The sequence below is a fragment of the Scyliorhinus torazame genome, chromosome 5 (assembly GCF_047496885.1).
Source record: "Scyliorhinus torazame isolate Kashiwa2021f chromosome 5, sScyTor2.1, whole genome shotgun sequence".
Taxonomy (NCBI): domain Eukaryota; kingdom Metazoa; phylum Chordata; class Chondrichthyes; order Carcharhiniformes; family Scyliorhinidae; genus Scyliorhinus; species Scyliorhinus torazame.
Window position 1 is genome coordinate 266996671 of NC_092711.1, and position 17903 is coordinate 267014573.

Here is a 17903-nt window from a genome sequence, read left to right on the forward strand (position 1 = left end):
TTTGTTAAGAAATTATCAGCCCTAGACTGGCTGTTACTATAGAAACGGGACTGCTCGTACTGGACAGTCACCCAGTTGTCAACCATACAATGGGGCCTTTTAGCTAGTTGACGTCACTGTCCTTGTAGTCTCAAGCAACTTGCTAATGTGAAATTAAAGTGTATGATCTGGATTAACCCTTAGTGGATTCCCAGCTATTGTTGCACTGAAGTAATGCTTAATATGATTATAGTTAATTATTCTTAATGAGTTCTCAATTAAACCTCTATCATCTTCCCTTACTCTCATGGTTATAGCTGACTAGAAAAGTCATTTCTATCAGTGGGCAACAAAGCAAATAGATGGGCACTGGTTTAATGCATTTACAAGGTTTGTATCCACTCCCACATTGGAGAACCTGCCACTATCATTGCTGAAGCCTTGGAAAGGGGTGTGATCCCATCACCTTCTGACTGAAGTTGTGACTGCTACCACTGAGCCCATTGATGCATGTTCTCAGGAGCAAACGTTTCCTGAGGTAATGGCTTAACTTTTGTCTGGTGCTAAAGTTCTCCCTCTTTTTTTTCTCAGGTGAGCGACTTATCATTTCATGATTCTCTGGCAACATTTATAGCTATTTTAATAGCCAGACAATGTTTGCTGTTGGAGGATCTGATTCGCTGTGTGGCCATCCCATCGCTCCTTAATGCAGGTAATCATCTATCTTAGAATCATCATCTTCAAGTGCCAAGATGATCTATTCCTGTCTGCCATTGAAAAATAGAATTAAGAATGTGCCTGTTCGCTATGTTCGTACTTGTATTTTAGTTATGAGCATTAACTCCATCAGTGCCACATTGACTTGTTTGAGTAGTCTATCAGTGGCAGAGATGTTTTTTCAATAACTATTGGCAAAATTTGGAGAGCTCTTACTGGAACAAAATTGTTATCCTCCCCTCTTGAAACTTGAAAATTTTCTAAGCGTTTTACTTGCTGACCTATTGTCCTAGTATTGTTTACTTTTTCAGTCCCCTCCAGAAACTTGGGCAACTCTGCAGTTCCACAGGCAGGAGCACATTTTCCATGTTCTAATAGTTTCGCAGTGAATTGTGTTCTAGGATGAATAGTGCTCAACTGATATCAAAGGAAATAGTCTCAGTGTTTTCCTGTTGTAAGATAATTATTAATGAATTAGGTGCTTCTTTTGTAGTCCTTCCTTTCCTGCATCCTTTCTTCCATCTATCATTTTCTACAAATACCAATTTCAAATAACATTTTTGAAATGAAAGGTACATCACTATGAGTTTCATGTAAGACATTGAACTTCGGGTGCAGGGTCTCAAATCAAAAACTGGAGTTGTCTGAAAATCGTACATTTTTAGAATGTGCCTTCCATTTTAATTGAGTAAAATAAACAATAACACTTTACCTGGACAATTCGGCTAGACACGGCATTGGTACAGTGTGGCGCCAGGCTCATTTTCTGCTTCGCCTCTTGCATCCTAGTCTATTCCCTGACTCTTAAGTAACCCTTGACCCCCACCCAACCTCGCTTGGCCTGAACTGCCCACAGCCTGAAACACCTGACTCACAATCCAACAAGATCTGATGACCGGCACGACCTGGTCCCAAAGCTTCTGGTTGTGAGACATTGTGTTGTGTATCATATATTTGCCTTTGTGTCATATGTAATTTTTGTTAATGGAAATTTCCATTTTAATTCAATAATATATAGATTGCACATTTTAGTATAAGCTTGGTTATTTCATATAATTGAATGATAATTGAGAATCTCCAAATGTTGATATTTCATGCATGATATAACAAAATCCTAAAGATGACAATGAAGCTGAAGGTAATATATAAACTAAAAGAAACATGGATGCCAACCTGGCCAAGGCATGGAATAGAAGAGCAGACAGATTATCATAGAACTGTATAAAATTTATTAGGTTACAGCTCTGGTCATGGCATTATAGGGAGGAAATAATTGTGCTGGAGAAGGTGTGGGGGAGATTTATAAGCAAGTTACCAGAAATTGAGAATTTTAAATGTGGGGAAAGATTGTATAGGCTGAGTTTGATTCTTTGAAACATGTGAGGCACATGGAAGATTTATCGGCATGCATAGACGAGAGGTGTTTGATGACGACCTGTGCCATACATTTTCCATGTTTTGACAGAAAAGTGTTGTAAGAACTGCAAACAGTGCAGAGGGCGTGTGGCATCGTTGCAAATGCTGTTCTCCAGAGGGGTTGTTAAACTAGTTTCTAACTGCTGATTCATGAAATTGTAAAAATCCAATGGCATTATTTAAATTTGGACCTCTTTTGTTATTCTGACCACAATTCCTCCTTTACCACAAAAAGTTAAATCAGCTGGTCACTGGGTATTGCTGACGGTGGGGCTTTGCTGTGCACAAGTTGGTTGCCATATTTACCTGATAACATCGCAACAAACGTAGTCCAATAATATAAACAAAATACTGCGGATGCTGGAATCTGAAAGGAGAGCAGAAGACGCTGGAAAATCTCAACGGGTCTGCCAGCACCTACCAGATGCTTCTGAATATACCATTGTTTTAGGACATGCGGACAATGTGGTAAGGTATTATTTGGATGAAAATGTTTCCCTCTCACTGAATCATAGCATTCTCAAAAGTACTTCACGCAAATTAAATAATTTCAAATAGTAACAATTGACTCGTATCTGAAATGTTAACTAATCTTTCCCTTTCAGCTGATGATTGAACTAAGTTTGGTTCCAGCATTGTTTTTCTACTTAGACATTCTGAGAATGGGCAAATTGTAATATCGTTGCATATTTGGCACACATTCCTGCTTGGCTGTTTTACAAAAATACAGAACATGCCAATAAGTGTCTTTATTTGTTTTGCAGCTTGCAGTGAGCAGGATTCAGAACCTGGCGCTCGTCTAACATGCAGAATCCTCCTTCACTTGTTTCGGACGCCACAGTTAAACCCTTGTCACCAGGACAGCAGTAAGTGAAGTATATTGCATGTACTGTCTTTTAACCAGTGGAAACATAGAAATTAAATGTTGGCCTTGACTTGGATTCAGTCATGCCCAGGGAGGAGAGATCTGTAGTTTTCTCTGTCTAAGCTAAGTTTTTTAATCAAAACAGAATTTATCTGAACATTGATTTCATGAAGATCATTCAAAAAAATGTGTTTGTTTTGAAAGAACATCTGTGCTAAGTACAATATTGAATATACCTAGGGGAGAAGATGAAAAGAAGGTGCAATCTACTTTTTGATATAAAATACTTACCTGTCTAGTTTTTTTTCATGTCTTCAACTTTATCTTTAGAACTTTTTTTTTAAGTTCACTTATTTCTAAGAGCAGTCATTCAAGAGGAGAATTTTTATAGGACATTCCTTTTCTAAACTGACGCTATACAGTGTCAGTTTATCCCTGCCTTCTATCCAACGTGTGTTAACTGTCAGAGTTGCCTGTGACTTGAAAGAAGCACATTCAGTGTTGACAAAGATTCTACACTAGACTGGGCTGCTGAAGTGGAAAGTTACATTGGCATATGCAGTCTTTGTTTGTTCAGGTACAGAGAGGCTTTGAAGTCTGACATTAGTGTGGTTGCTGCAACGTTTATGACTGAGACATCTTGCTTTTCTAGTTAAGGACGTGCATGACAGAGTGTGGGTTCGAACAAGTAACATTGCTGGTGACAGCTATAGTTAAAATTTCTTGACATTGTTGACAGTCAATGGTTTCTTCTGATAGAGCAATTTTTTCAGATAAACCTACAGTAGGGATTCGTTCATCCTGTGACAGACACCTGCTGGCAGCATCGCAGAACAGCATTGTGGTGGGAGCAGTTTTTGCCGTCCTCAAAGCTATATTTATGTTGGGTAAGTGATGCCAATATTGATTACTGGTAGGATTGAGGGGTTCCTTTTTGTTTGGCATGTTTGTTTTGCATTCCCACAGAATTGTTAAGGCCATTTGACCCATTGTGTCTGCACATGCTCTCCAAGTGACATTGTGACTTTGTGCTATTTGTTATGGGCCAGGGTTTAGAGAACCCCAAAGTGTGTCATGGAGTTCAGCTGACCCACAACGTTTAATAGATTGTGGTATGGGAAGCACACGGCCCACTCTACAGGTGTGGTACAGCAGAAATGGAAAAGTATTTTTTAAAGCAAAACAATGTTTATTCTATTAATTCAAGTTAACCTTTTTAAAACATACAGTGAACATCTTAGCAACCATTAATTCAAATACAACCCCCAAAGAATACAACACTACGTAATCCTTAAGCTGTCCTTTTAACATCCAGAAGACTTTTTTTTTTAAAAAACCTTTAAACAGAAATACATCAGGGTAAAGTCACTACTGAGAGCAGTTATTAGTTTTAATCACCAAAGGATCGATTTACAGTTTTTAGACTACAGAAAGAGAGACTCATACACCTTCTGGCTGTGACTGCAGCTATCCAGCTCTGAAAACAAAACTAAAACACACCCTGCAGCAAACAGCCTAAAACGAAAGTAAAAATCTGACAGCCCAGCTCCACCCACTCTCTGACATCACTGCAGTAGTAAACACCCATTTTCTTAAAGATACTCTCACTACAGATGTTTATATACATACCCATTTATAAACATCCATTTCTTAAAGGTACTCTCACATGACACATTCAACTGCCTTTTCCCCGTACCTGTCCACATGTTTCTATTCAAATGATCATCTAATGCGCACTTGAATGCCTCAATTGAATCTGTTTCCGCCACACTTCCAGGCATTACGGTAGCACAAGTAGATAGCGCCGTGGCTTCACAGCGCCAGCGTCCCAGGTTCGATTCCGGCTTGGGTCACTGTCTGTGTGGAGTCTGCACGTTCTCTCCGTGTCTCTGTGGGTTTCCTCCGGGTGCTCCGGTTTCCTCCCACAGTCCAAAGACTTGCTGGTTAGGTGGATTGGCCATGATAAATTGCCCTTCGTGACGAAAAAGAATAGGAGGGGTTATTGGGTTACGGGGATAGGGTGGAAGTGAGGGCTTAAGTGGGTCAGTGCAGACTTGATAGGCCGAATGGCCACCTTCTGCACTATGTTCTATTACATTCCAGACCCAAATCACTCGTTGTGTGAATTTTCTTTTCTCGTATCACATTTGCTTCTTTGGCAAAATACTTTAAATCTGTGTCCTCTTGTTCTAGATGCCTTTAGTTTCTCTGTCTACTCTGTCCAGCTCTCTCATGATTTCGAACATCTATATCAAATCTCCTCTTAGCCTTCTTCTCTTCAAGGAGAGATAAGCCAGGGAACTATAGACAGTGAGTCCCAACCCCTCTAATCTCTCCTCATAACTGACGTTTTTCATCACTAGAACCATTTTTGTAAACGTCTGCTGCACTTCTCTCCGATGCGTTCCCATCCTTTCTATAATATGACGCTCGGAACGGTACAAAACATTCCAGCTGAAGTCTAACTAGTTTCTTGTATAAATATAGCATAACCTCCTTGCTCCTGTACTCTGTGCCCCTATTAATAAACTCAAAATCACCCTCCTTCAACTAAGCCAATTTTGAATCCACCTTATCAAATTACCCTGTATCCCATGTGCATTTGACTTTTTTATAAGTCTCCCATGTGGAATCTTGTCAAAGGCTTTGTTGAAATCCATATAAACAACTGCAATGCCCTCATCTACACACCTAGTTACCACAGCAAAAAATTCAATCAAATTTGTTCGGCATTACCTCCCTCTGACAAAAGCCATGCCGATTATCCCTGATAAAATCTTGCCGCTCCAAGTGGAGATACATTCTTTCTTTCAGTATTTTCTGACGTGAGATTCACTGGCCTCACTGGCTTATCTCTGCAACCCTTCTTAAATAGTGGAACCACATTAGCTACTCTTCAGTCCTCTGGCACCTCCCCTGTGGCCAGTGAGGAATTAAAAACTTGGACGAGAGTCCCTGCAATTTCCTCCCTCGCCTCCCACAGCAGCCAGGGATACAATTTATCCGAACCTGGAGATTTGTCCACCTTTAAGCCTGCCATCACCTCCAGTACCGTGTCACTCCCAATGTCAATTTGCTCAAGTTTCCTTCCCTGAGTTCCATACCTACCTCCTTATTCTCTTGGGTGAAGACAGATTTGAAGTATTCATTCAACATCCTACCAATGTCCTCTGGCTCCACCCACATATTGCCCCATGGTCCCGAATGGGCCCTACTCTTTCTCTAGTTTTCCTCTTCCCATTGATATATTTATAGAGTATCTTGGGATTTTCCCTACTTTTACCAACCAGAGATTTCTCATATCCCCTCTTTGCTCTCCTAATTGTTTTCTGAAGTTCCACACTGTACTTTCTGTACTCCACCAATGCCTCTGCTAATTTGCTGCCCTTGTACTTGCTAAAAGCCTCTCTTTTCCTTTGCATTGTATCCTTAATATCTCTGGTCATCTGTGGTTCTCTGGACTTGTGACTCCTTCCTATTACCCGAGAGGGAACATGTTGGACCTGCACCCTCGCCATTTCCTTTTTGAATGCCCCCACTACTCTTCTGTAGATTTCACCACAAGTAACTCTCCCAGTCTACCGTAGCCAAATCCTGCCTTATTTTACTAAAATCTGCTGTCCAATCCAAAACCTTTATTTGCAACTTGTCTATTTCTTTGCCCATGACAAGCTTAAATTATTAAAATGTTCCCCCACTTGGTAGACTTGGATCAAGAATCAGATTCAATAGTGCATAATGTTGGATAGCCATATCCTGCTTTAGAAAATTTTCCTGAACACACCTAGGAACTTATGCCCCTGTCCGCCCTTTACACGACCACTGTCCCAGTCTACGTTTGGGTAAATAAGGTCTTCCATTGTAACTACTCTATATTATTTGCATCTCTCTGTAACTTTTATATAAATTTGTTCTTCTTCATCTTTCTCACTAGCTGGTGGTCTCTAGACTACACCAAGCAATGCAATTGCATCCTTTTTGTTCCTTAGCTCTAGCCAAATTGATTCTGTCCTGGAAGCCTCTGGGACATCTCTTTCTCCAGCACTGCAATGCTCTCTTTTTTTTATAAAAAAAAAGAGAATTTAGAGTACCAATTCATTTTTTCCAATTGAGGGACAATTTAGCGAGGCCAATCCACCTACCCTGCACATCTTTGGGTTGTGGAGGCGAAACCCACGCAAACACGGGGAGAATGTGCAAATTCCACACGAATAGTGACCCAGAGCCGGGATTGAACCTGGGACCTTGGTGCCATGAGGCAGCAGTGCTAACCACTGTGACACCATGCTTGATGCAATGCTCTCTTTACCCAATACTACTTTCCTTCCTCCTTTCCCTCTCTCCTCTGAACAGCTTGTACCCAGGAATATTGAATACCCAGTCTTGCCCTTTCTTGAGCCAGGTCTCTGTTATCGGCACAACATATTTCCACGACGCAATCTGCGTCTGTAACTCCCCAGTTTTACTCTCCTCCTGGATTCACACACTTGCTCAATACCCTGATTTAGATGTCATTTCATTCTATCTTACTCTGACTTCACCTATTAACATAATATTCTCTTTACGCGTGCTCTCTGCCCCTCCCAGTATTTTGTGCACCTTGGTATTCTCTTAATGTTTCCTCTTGGTTCGCACACCCCTACTGTGTTAGTTTGAAAGCTTTTCAACAGCACTGGCAAGGAACATAGTACCAGCTCTATTCAAGTGCAACCCGCCCGGTTTGTATAGGGTGCCATCGCCCCCAGAGCCAGTCCCAGGGAAACCAAGCTTACAAAACTCTTCTTCCTGCACCATCTTTCCAGCCATGCATTCAGCTGCCATATCCTCCTATTTCTGTACTCACTTGCAAGTGACACTGGAGTGATCCAGAGATCACTATGTTTATCCTGTTGACTAATATCCTACCTAGCTCCCTATATTTTACAGGACCCCAAACCCCCTTTCTAAATAAGTTATTGGTACCAATGTGGACCACGACCTCTTGCTATTCACCCTCCCCCAGAAGCACGTCCTACGCTGCTCCGTGAGATCCTTGACCCTGGCACCAGGGAGGCAACATACAATCCTGGAGTCACGTCTATGGCCACAGAAATACCTATCTGTTCCCTTAACTAATGAATCCTCCTATCATTATTGCTCTTCACTTCTTCTTCACCTCCTGTACTATCGAACCACTCGTAGTGCAACAAACCTGGCTCTGACTGCACTCTGATGAGGATCCAACGCCCCCACCAGCTTCCAAAATGCAAAACCGATTTCTGAGCAAGACGTCAGGGGACTCAGCACTCTGCCTAATTCTCTTGGCCTGCCTGATGGTCACCCATTCCAACTATGCTTCCAGGCCATTGAGCCTGGAAGGTGTGACCACCTTTTGAACGTGCTACCCATATAGCTCCCAGCCTCACAGTGTTACTCATGCTCTAAAACCCAGAGGTTGAGTTTCTGCAGCTGATAGCACTTCATGCATATGTGATCATCTAGGATACCAGTAACATCTATGACTATGTATGTTATAGCCCATGTAGTCCACTTGACTGGACTGCCCAGCCACATCTTAATTTTATTCACTTTTATTTCACTTTCGTCTATTGGCACTGTGTTATGCCCCAAATTGAAATCTGCTGACCCGTGTTTCATTATTAATGTAATGTTTCTTGATATCCTTTATAGGAATGAAAATCAGGAACACTACTTGAGGGCTAAAGATCTTAATGTTCAATTTCTATTTTAACTACGAGGGTTGAAATTATTAATCGCACCATTTCAGTTATCTTCCCATGGAAGATAAAGCAAGCGATTTTGGATGAAATTGTTTCATTGTAGTTCAGCAAGATCTTGTATGCAGCAAATTTCTTACTGAAAAATTGTAATGTCTGAGCATTTGTTTATGAGCATTTGTTTTAATGGATGGAGAGTCCACCTGTGCTTTTGCAATAAGCTGCCTTTTGTACATTAGGCACCACTATTTGAGCATGATCTATGAAAACTCTACTGTTAGTACTCCCAAGAATCAACAGGTAGGGTAATAATGAGGGAATAAACGTATATGGACTCTGATGGGGTGAGCATCAAATATACAAATGGCCTTTCCCTGTTCCATTTTCCTGTTCACCAAAGGAAGCTTGGATAAGTAACCTTGAGCTGAGAGAGGAGGTTGCTCTGGATAGCTTTATTCCACAACAAAGATGTAGTAGAATAGCTTTGTGGTAAAATTAAAATTTAATCTCGGAGGCTCCCCAGACAAAATTAAAAGATCTTACTTTTCTATTTCAGGTGATGCTGAATTGAAAGGCTCTGGCTTTACACATTCTGGTGGAATGGAAGATCTTGCAGATGATGATGTAGGAGTCAAAAAATCTGGCAGCCGGGCTGTTTCTATTGAAACAGCCAGTTTAGATGCTTATGCTAAATATGTGCTGAAGAATATCTGTCAGCAGGTAAGGGGGCATTAAATCTGAGGCACTGAAATTAAGCTTCTCTATATTCATGCACACTCTATCTTCATAGATGTAATTTCCTGTATTTTTAGTCTGGACGACCGAGACAGAGTTTGAAAATGTTTTTGTTGTATCACCAACATATGACTGCTGAAATAAGTTCCATTCTTCACTATTTTAATTGTGTTCCTTTGTGCAGGCCTCACATATTACAATAAGAAACTTGCATTTATTTGGTACATTTAATTTATTAACCCCCACTCCCCCAAGGTGCTTCTCTGATAAAATTAGACATCGAGCCAAAAACAGAGTCAGGATAGGCAAAATAAAAGTTTTTTAAAATAAATTTAGAGTACCCAATTATTATTTTTTTCCAATTAAGGGGCAATGTAGTGTGGCCAATCCACCTAACCAGCACATTTTTGGGTTGTGGGGGTGAAACCCAAGCAGACATGGGGAGAATGTGCAAACTCCACACGGACAGTGACCCAGGGCCGGGATTTGAATCCAGTGCTAACCACTGCGCCACATGCCGCTCCTGCAAAAGACAAGTTTAATGAGGATTTTAATAAAGGAGAGCGAAAGAAAGAGAAATTTAGGGATGAAATTCCAGAATTTACCATCCAGTTGCCTGACTTTACCACCGCTAAGGTTGAGGTGAAGGAAGTAGGGATATAAGAGAGGCACGGGTTGAAGGAACACAATTATCAGAGAGCCATTGAGCTGTAGGTCATTACCGAGACTACGGTAAGGGGGTGGTAGTGGGGAGCAAGACCATGGAGGAATTTGGGCATGCGGATAATTTTAAAATGGAGAAATTAGGGGACTAGGAGCCTGTGTAATTTGATGAGTATAAAACAGAGGTTTGGTGTGAGTTGGGATACGTGCAACAAAGTATGGATGAGCTCAAGTTTATGGAGGGTAGAAGTTAGGAGGCCCATCAAGAGAGCATCAGATAATAGTGTCTTAAGGTAAGTAAATCATGGAACAGCGTTTCAGCAACAGATTAATTAAAGTAGGGGTGGATGTGGATGATATTACTGAGGTGGAAGTGGTCAGTCTTGATGATAAAGAAGATATAGGGCCAGTAATTACATTTTGAATGGTCAAAATATTGGTTTGCTTAACAAATGGTTTCTGCCTTTAAGGGGACACAGCCTGACTTTGGTAGCAGAGTACTGCATTACTTACTACATTGTATTACTCAAGTTTTTATTGATGTCTTTCCTCACAGGAGTGGGTGGGAGAACGCTGTCTAAAGAGTTTATGTGAGGATAGCAGTGCTCTGCAGGATCCAGTTCTGACTAACAAACAGGCACAACGACTTTTACAACTGATCTGCTATCCTCACCGGCAGCTGGATAGTGAGGAAGGGGACAACCCACAACGTCAAAGAATCAAACGCATTCTACAGGTAAGGAACAATGCATATTGAGAAGGATAGCAACAAAAACCACCCTCAAGTATTTTGTGGTGACAGGATAAATTGAATGGCGGCCCTTGCTCTCATGTCACAAGGTGTTGTAACGTAGGTTAAAGGGCCGTTGAATGATTTAGAGGCACCATCCCCAACCTCACCCACTCACTTCAGAAGGTGCAGAGAAGATTTGCAAAAATGATATCAGAAATGTGTGGGTATACATGTCAGGAAAGGATTGGGGTCACATCTCTTCAAAAAAGAAGGCTGAGGGATGACTTCACAGATGAATTTGATGAGGTCACGGAGGTTTGATTAGGTTAATGTTGTGAACACACAGTATGTGGACTCCAAAAGACATTTGATAAAGTGCCACACAACAAACTTGTGAGCAAAGTTGGAGCTCATGGAATAAAGAGAACAGTGGCAACATTGGTACAAAATTGGCATGGTGACAGGAATCCGAGTAGTGGCAAATAGTTGTTTTTGGGCTGTAAGGTTTATAAAGGATGTCTCCATGGGTCGGTGTTTGGACCCTTGCTGCTTCTGATATATTTATTAATGACCTAGAGCTTGGTGTACCAAAATTTGTAGATGATACTAGACTTGGACGTATTGTGAACTGTGAGGATGATGGTGCATAACTACAAAAGGACATAGGTTAGCGGAATAGATGGACAAGTGACAAATGAAATTTCATGCCAAGAAGTGTGAAGTGATACATTTTGGCAGTAAGAATGCAGAGAGACAATTTAAAACAAAGGGTGCAGTTCTAAACTGGGTGCAGGAGTAAAGGAACCTGGAGCAGAGGCTGTTTATCACAGGGCTAAATTGCTGGCTTTGAAAGCAGACCCAGGCAGGCCAGCAGCACGGTTCAATTCCCGTAACAGCCTCCTCGAACAGGCGCCGGAATGTGGCGACAAGGGGCTTTTCACAGTAACTTCATTTGAAGCCTACTTGTGACAATAAGCGATTTTCGTTTCATGTGTATGTGCATAAATCATTAAGGCTCACAGGACAGGTTGAGAGAGTAGCTAATAAAGCATATGGCATTCTGGGCTTTATAAATAGGGACATCGAGTGCAAGTAAGAAATTAAGTTAAACCTATATAAAATACTGGTTCAGCCTCAACTGCATCCAGTTCTGGGCACCACACTTTAGGAAGGATATGAAGACATGAAACAAGGTGGAGAAAAGATTAATGAGAATGGTTCCAGGACCGAGGAACATCAGTTATGTAGATAGATTGAAGAAGTTGGTATTCTTCTCCTTGGAGAAAAGAAGGTTGAATGGAGATTTGATATAGTTGTTCAAAATTGTGAAGGATCTGGACAGAGTGGATAGGGAGAAATTGTTCTCTGGTGGACAGATTGAGAACTAGAGGGCAAGAATGTGCAAACTCCACTCCACACAGACAGTTACCCAAGGTCAGAATTGAACCTGGGTCCCTGGCACTATGAGGCAGCAATGCTAACCACTGTGCCACAGAACTGCCCATGTTTCCTCTTGTGGTGAACTAGAGGCCATCAAAATAAGATGGCCACAAAGAAATCCAATAGGAAATACTGACAAATTTCTTTACCGAAAGAATAAGAATGTGGAGCACCTTACCACAGAAATAGATTGAAGTGAACAGTAGAGATACATTTAAAGGGAAACTAGACAAGCATATAAGGGAGAAGGGATTTGGATGAGAAAAGATGGGAGAATTCTCAAGTGAAACATAAATACTGGCATAGACTATTTGGGCCAAATGGACTGTTTTTGTGCCATATATACTTTGCTACCCTGTGTTACTTTCATATCTGGAGGTGTTTCTGGCTATCGGCAACCCATCAACACAGTTGGCAGCTGCAACTCACTCAAGCAGTCCCAACCTATCTCTGACGTTCTCCAACCTTCTGCGCCAAAAATACGCATTTCTTAAATGAAATACTAAGTTGACCATTTTTCCCCCATTTATTTCAGAACCTTGATCAGTGGACAATGAGGCAATCGTCATTAGAACTGCAGCTTATGATTAAACAGAGTGTCATCAGCGTAAGTAAAAGGCATTAAAAACAGAAAATACTGGAAACCCTCAGTAACTCAGGCAGCAACAGAGTTTCAGCTTGATGACCATTCATCAGAGGTTTGTTCATTAATCTGATGAAGCGTCATGGACCTGAAGCATCAACACTGTTTCTGTCCCTACAGGTGGTGTCTGACCTGCTGAGTATTTCCAGCATTTTCTGTTTTTATTTCAGTTTTGCAGCATCTGCAGTAATTTGATTTTGTATAAGTAAAAGGCGGTCACTGTGCTTTTGTGTTCGTACCTATACGTGAATGTAGGGATTCTCCATTCCTGGAAAAAAATTATTTCCCAAATAAGCTTGCATCGTTAAAGAATTATTTGTCTGAATTCAATTTCCACAGTGCTTCTGAACTTCACTAGCTATTGGAAACCTTTTATCCTCTTCTGTTCTAAACCTGTACCGAGTCAGGTTTTGCCCATCAACTGCTAGTAAGAATGCACAGTTTTGTCTTTACTGACATATTGGATGGTAAATATGCGACACAGCTGTCATCCAATGTAACACGTTGACTCGTGAGTGTGAGAAAGCCAAAAATGAGAATACATCAAGTTTGGAAATGTTGTACCTGAGTGTAATTCAGATGTAACATGAGGGGAAACAACACCCGACTATAAGTGACAGCATGCAACTAGATGGGTTGTTTCACCAACATGATAATGATAATGTTAGGAGTAGGACCAGTTTTTTTTTTAATTTTACACTTGATGGCAGAGTCAACCAATTCTACAGATACAACATGTTGCAAAATTCCCTTTTCTTGTTTCTTATAAGTGTGTCTCTATCCCAATAATCAAAATAGGCTAACTTTCCTATAATCCTACATCTTTATATGTGTAATATCATGAAATAAAACACATGGCCTGGATTTTAATTCTCGGGCCCAGAGCGCAGAGTTGGGACATTTCCTGACTCTTCAAAGGTGGCCTGGAAGGTCAGATTTTTGTTTTCAGCTGGTAGGGTTCCCTGGGAATTGGGACGAGTGAACCCAGAACGAGTGCCGAGGATGCTGGGTGTGGAGGTGGGATGGGCTGAAGGCCTGCCTATGGGTGCTTTAGCACTGTTTAAAACAAAACAGAAAACAGGAGCCCTTCTTCCCCTCCATAATACCCCTTCCTTACATATTCCTGATGCACCACTCATGCCAGCACATGCCACTGTTTGCCCACCCACCCCCATGGCCTGTCATATCCTTCATTCAACCTACATACATCCAAATTAGGAACAGGAGTTGCCCACTTTGCTTCTCAAGCCTGGTCTGCCATTCAATAACATCATGGCTGATCTGATTGTAATTTCAACCCCACATTCCTGCTTACCCCCGATAACTTTCACCCCCTTGCTAATCAAGAATCTATCTAGCTCTGCCTCAAAAATGTTTAAATACTCGCCTTCTACTGCTTTTTAAGGAAGAGAATTCCAGAGACTCTCAACGCCCCGAGAAGAAAATTCTCATCTCTTGTCTTAAATGAGCGACCCCATATTTCTCAACAGTGACCCCTAGAAACAGGCTCTCCCCATCCACTCTGTCAATACCCCTCAGGACCTTAACGATTTTGATCAAGTTGCCACTTAACTCTTCCAAACTCTAGTGGATTCAAACCTAACTAACCTCTCAAACCGTGCCTTGTAAGACACCCCTCCCATTCCTGGTATTAGTCTAGTAAATTTTGTCCAAACTGCTGCTAACGCATTTACATATTTCCTTAAATAAAGAGACCAACACTGTACACAATGCTCCGGATATGGTCTCACCAGTGCCCTATGGGGCAGCACGGTAGCATTGTGGATAGCACAATTGCTTCACAGCTCCAGGGTCCCAGGTTCGACTCCGGCTTGGGTCACTGTCTGTGCGGAGTTTGCACATCCTCCCCGTGTGTGCGTGGGTTTCCTCCGGGTGCTCCGGTTTCCTCCCACAGTCCAAAGATGTGCAGGTTAGGTGGATTGGCCATGATAAATTGCCCTTAGTGTCCAAGATTGCCCTTAGTGTTGGGTGGGGTTACTGGGTTATGGGGATAGGGTGGAGGAGTTGACCTGGGGTAGGGTGCTCTTTCCAAGAGCTGGTGCAGACTCGATGGGCCGAATGGCCCCCTTCTGCACTGTAAATTCTATGATTCTATACAATTGAAACATAACCTTCCTACTTTTGTAATCAATTCCCATCACAATAAATGATCACATTATATTAGCTTCCCTAATTACTTGTACCTGTATACACTCCTTTCGTGATTCATGCACTAGGATACCCAGATCCCTCGACAACTCAAGAGCTCTGCAATCTCTCACCATTTAAATAATAAGCTTTTTAATCCTTCCTGCCAAAATGGGCAATTTCACATTTGCTCATATTATACTGCATTTGCCAGATTTTTGCCCATTCACTTAACCTATCTATGTCCCTTTGTAGCCTCCTTATGTCCACTTCACAATTTACTCTTGCTCATCTTTGTTTCGTCAGCAAATTTAGCAACCTTACCTTCAGTCCGTTCATCCAGGTCATTTATATATTATGATCTCTGTGGCACACCACTCGTCACATCCGGCCAACCAGAAGAAGACCCTTTATGCCAACTGTGTTTCCTGTTAGCTAACCAATCTTCAATCCATGCCAATATGTTACCCCCTACATCATGAGCTTTTAATTCACGCAATGACATTTAATGTGGCACCTTATCAAATCCGTCCTGTGATTCTAAGTACAGTACATCCACTGGTTCCCCTTTATCCACAGCACAAATGACTCCTTCAAAGAACTCCAATAAATTGGTTAAACATAATTTCTCTTTAACAAAAACATGTTGACTCTGCCTGATTGCCTTGAATTTTTCCAAGTGCCCTGCTATAACATCTCTAATGACTAATATTTTCCCTATGACAGACGTTAGGCTAACTGCCCTATGGTTTCCTGTTTTCTTTCTCCCTTTGTTTTTGAATAAAAAAGTTAGATTTGCTATTTTCTGAACTCTTGGGACCTTGCCTGTGTCTAAGGGATTTTGGAAGATTAAAAACAATGCATCAACTATCTCATTAGACACTTTCAAAACCTTAGGACGAAGTCCATCCGGATCAGCTGATGTGTCAGCCCCAAGACCCAACAATTTGCTCAATACCACTTCCCTGGTGATTGGAATTTTATTTCTATTTCCTGGTTTACAGCTATTCTGGGACTTGTCCTCTATACTGAAGACAGATGAAAAAAAACTGTTTAATTAATCTGCCATAGCTCTACTTTATATTACCAATTCTCCAGAAGCACTTTCTATTGGGCCAATGCTCACTTTGTTAACTCTTTTCTTATTTAACTACCAAAGAAACTCTTACTGTCCGTTGCTGGCTAGCTTTTTCTTTTACTCTAGTTTTTCCCTCCTCACCAATCTTTTTGTTATTCTTTGATGTTCTTTATATTCCTTCCAATCTTCTGAGCTGCCAGCAAATACATGTTTTTTCTTTTAAGTTCAATACTGTCTTTAACTTTTTTAAATTAACCACAGATGGTGGGTCCTCCCCTTGGACCTTTTCCTGATTGGAATGCGTCTATTGTGTGCATTCTGAAATATCAGTTTAAATGTCTGCCACTTAATATCTGTTGATCGATCCCCTAAGTACTCTTTTTAATTCATTTTAGTTAGCTCCGCTTTCATGCCCTCATAATTGCCCTGATTTAAGTTTAATGTACTTGTTTTGGACGTCCTCTCCTCTCCCTCAAACTGAATGTCAAATTCAATCATTATGATCGCTGCTACCTAGGGTTGCCTTCACTAAAGGTATTCAATGAATCCTATCTTATTACACAATACCAGTGCTAGTATAGCCTGCCCTCTGGTTGGTTCCAGAACATGCTGTTCCAAGAAACTATCCTGAAAACATTCCATGAACTCCTCATCTATGCTTTGCCCACCTGATTTTTCTGATCTAATGTAGATTAAAATCCTCCATGATTATTGCAGTACCTTTCTGACAAGCTCCATTATCTTTTATTTTACATTCTGTCCTACTGTTGCACTGAGGTGTGCAAACTGGACCTGGTAAAAGCAGTCCTGAATTCTGTGGGTTTGCTTGGATGTACCCTTTTTGAGGTAAGGTACCCATTTGGATATGATCACAGGACAACATTTGGAGAGGCCAGGTGCCCTTCAGGGGAAGTCAGCTGCCTCTGGGATTACTAAAAGTAGTTTCAATTAGGGGCCTCTTATATCACTCCCACAAGTTAGTTCTTGTCTTTATAATTTCTCATTTCAACCAAACTGGTTCTACATCCTGGTTTCCTGAACTTGAGTCATCTCTCTCTAATGTACTCATACTATCATTAAATAACAGAGCCACACCTCCACCTGTTCTTATCTTCCTGCCTTTCTAAATATCTAATACCCTTCAATATTCAGGTCCCATTCCACGTTATTCTGTAGTCATGTTTCTGTAATAGCTACCAGATTATACTTATTAAATTCTGTTTGTACTACTAGTTCATCTGTTTTGATTCGAACGCTATGTGAGTTCAGTTACAGAGCCGTTTACTTTGGTTTTTTTAAATTTTTGTAGCATCTAATCTTATCTGCTGATTTAATCTTAGATTTGTATTCTATGTCCTGCTGCCCACTTCATGGTCTTTCATACCCTCCATGCCAACCTATGCCCATCTACTCACTCCCTTGGCTTTCTCATCTCCTCCAAGCCAACCTATGCCCTCCACCTACCCTTATTGACCTATCATAGCACCTACGCCAACTTAGTGCCAATTCGTACAACACATGTCCCCCCTTACGCTCTTTGCCCTTAGCCCGACTTTGTCACCTCACCCAGTATCCACTATGGACAGACCACAAGAACCATGCTGAGATTAAATAAAGTTCCAAATATCTATTGCAGACTTTATTTTTTTAAACTTGCATTCATAAAAAAACCTTTACTACATTTACATTCCCTTTAACTCCATTATCCCTTATAACAACAAACCTTTCAATTATTTGCATTATCCTTTATAAAAACAGGCATTAGAACT

At 41.1% G+C, this 17903-nt stretch overlaps 1 protein-coding gene across 1 annotated transcript in view; it reads left to right on the top strand.

The window, feature by feature from the left end:
* med12 (mediator complex subunit 12) overlaps positions 1-17903 on the top strand; it is a 225697-nt gene that overhangs the window by 143553 nt on the left and 64241 nt on the right. The window contains exons 23-28 of the mRNA XM_072505518.1: positions 571-691; positions 2877-2978; positions 3751-3864; positions 9251-9414; positions 10649-10828; positions 12801-12872. Coding sequence (XP_072361619.1) covers positions 571-691; positions 2877-2978; positions 3751-3864; positions 9251-9414; positions 10649-10828; positions 12801-12872 — 753 coding nt within the window. The remainder of the gene's footprint in view (positions 1-570; positions 692-2876; positions 2979-3750; positions 3865-9250; positions 9415-10648; positions 10829-12800; positions 12873-17903) is intronic.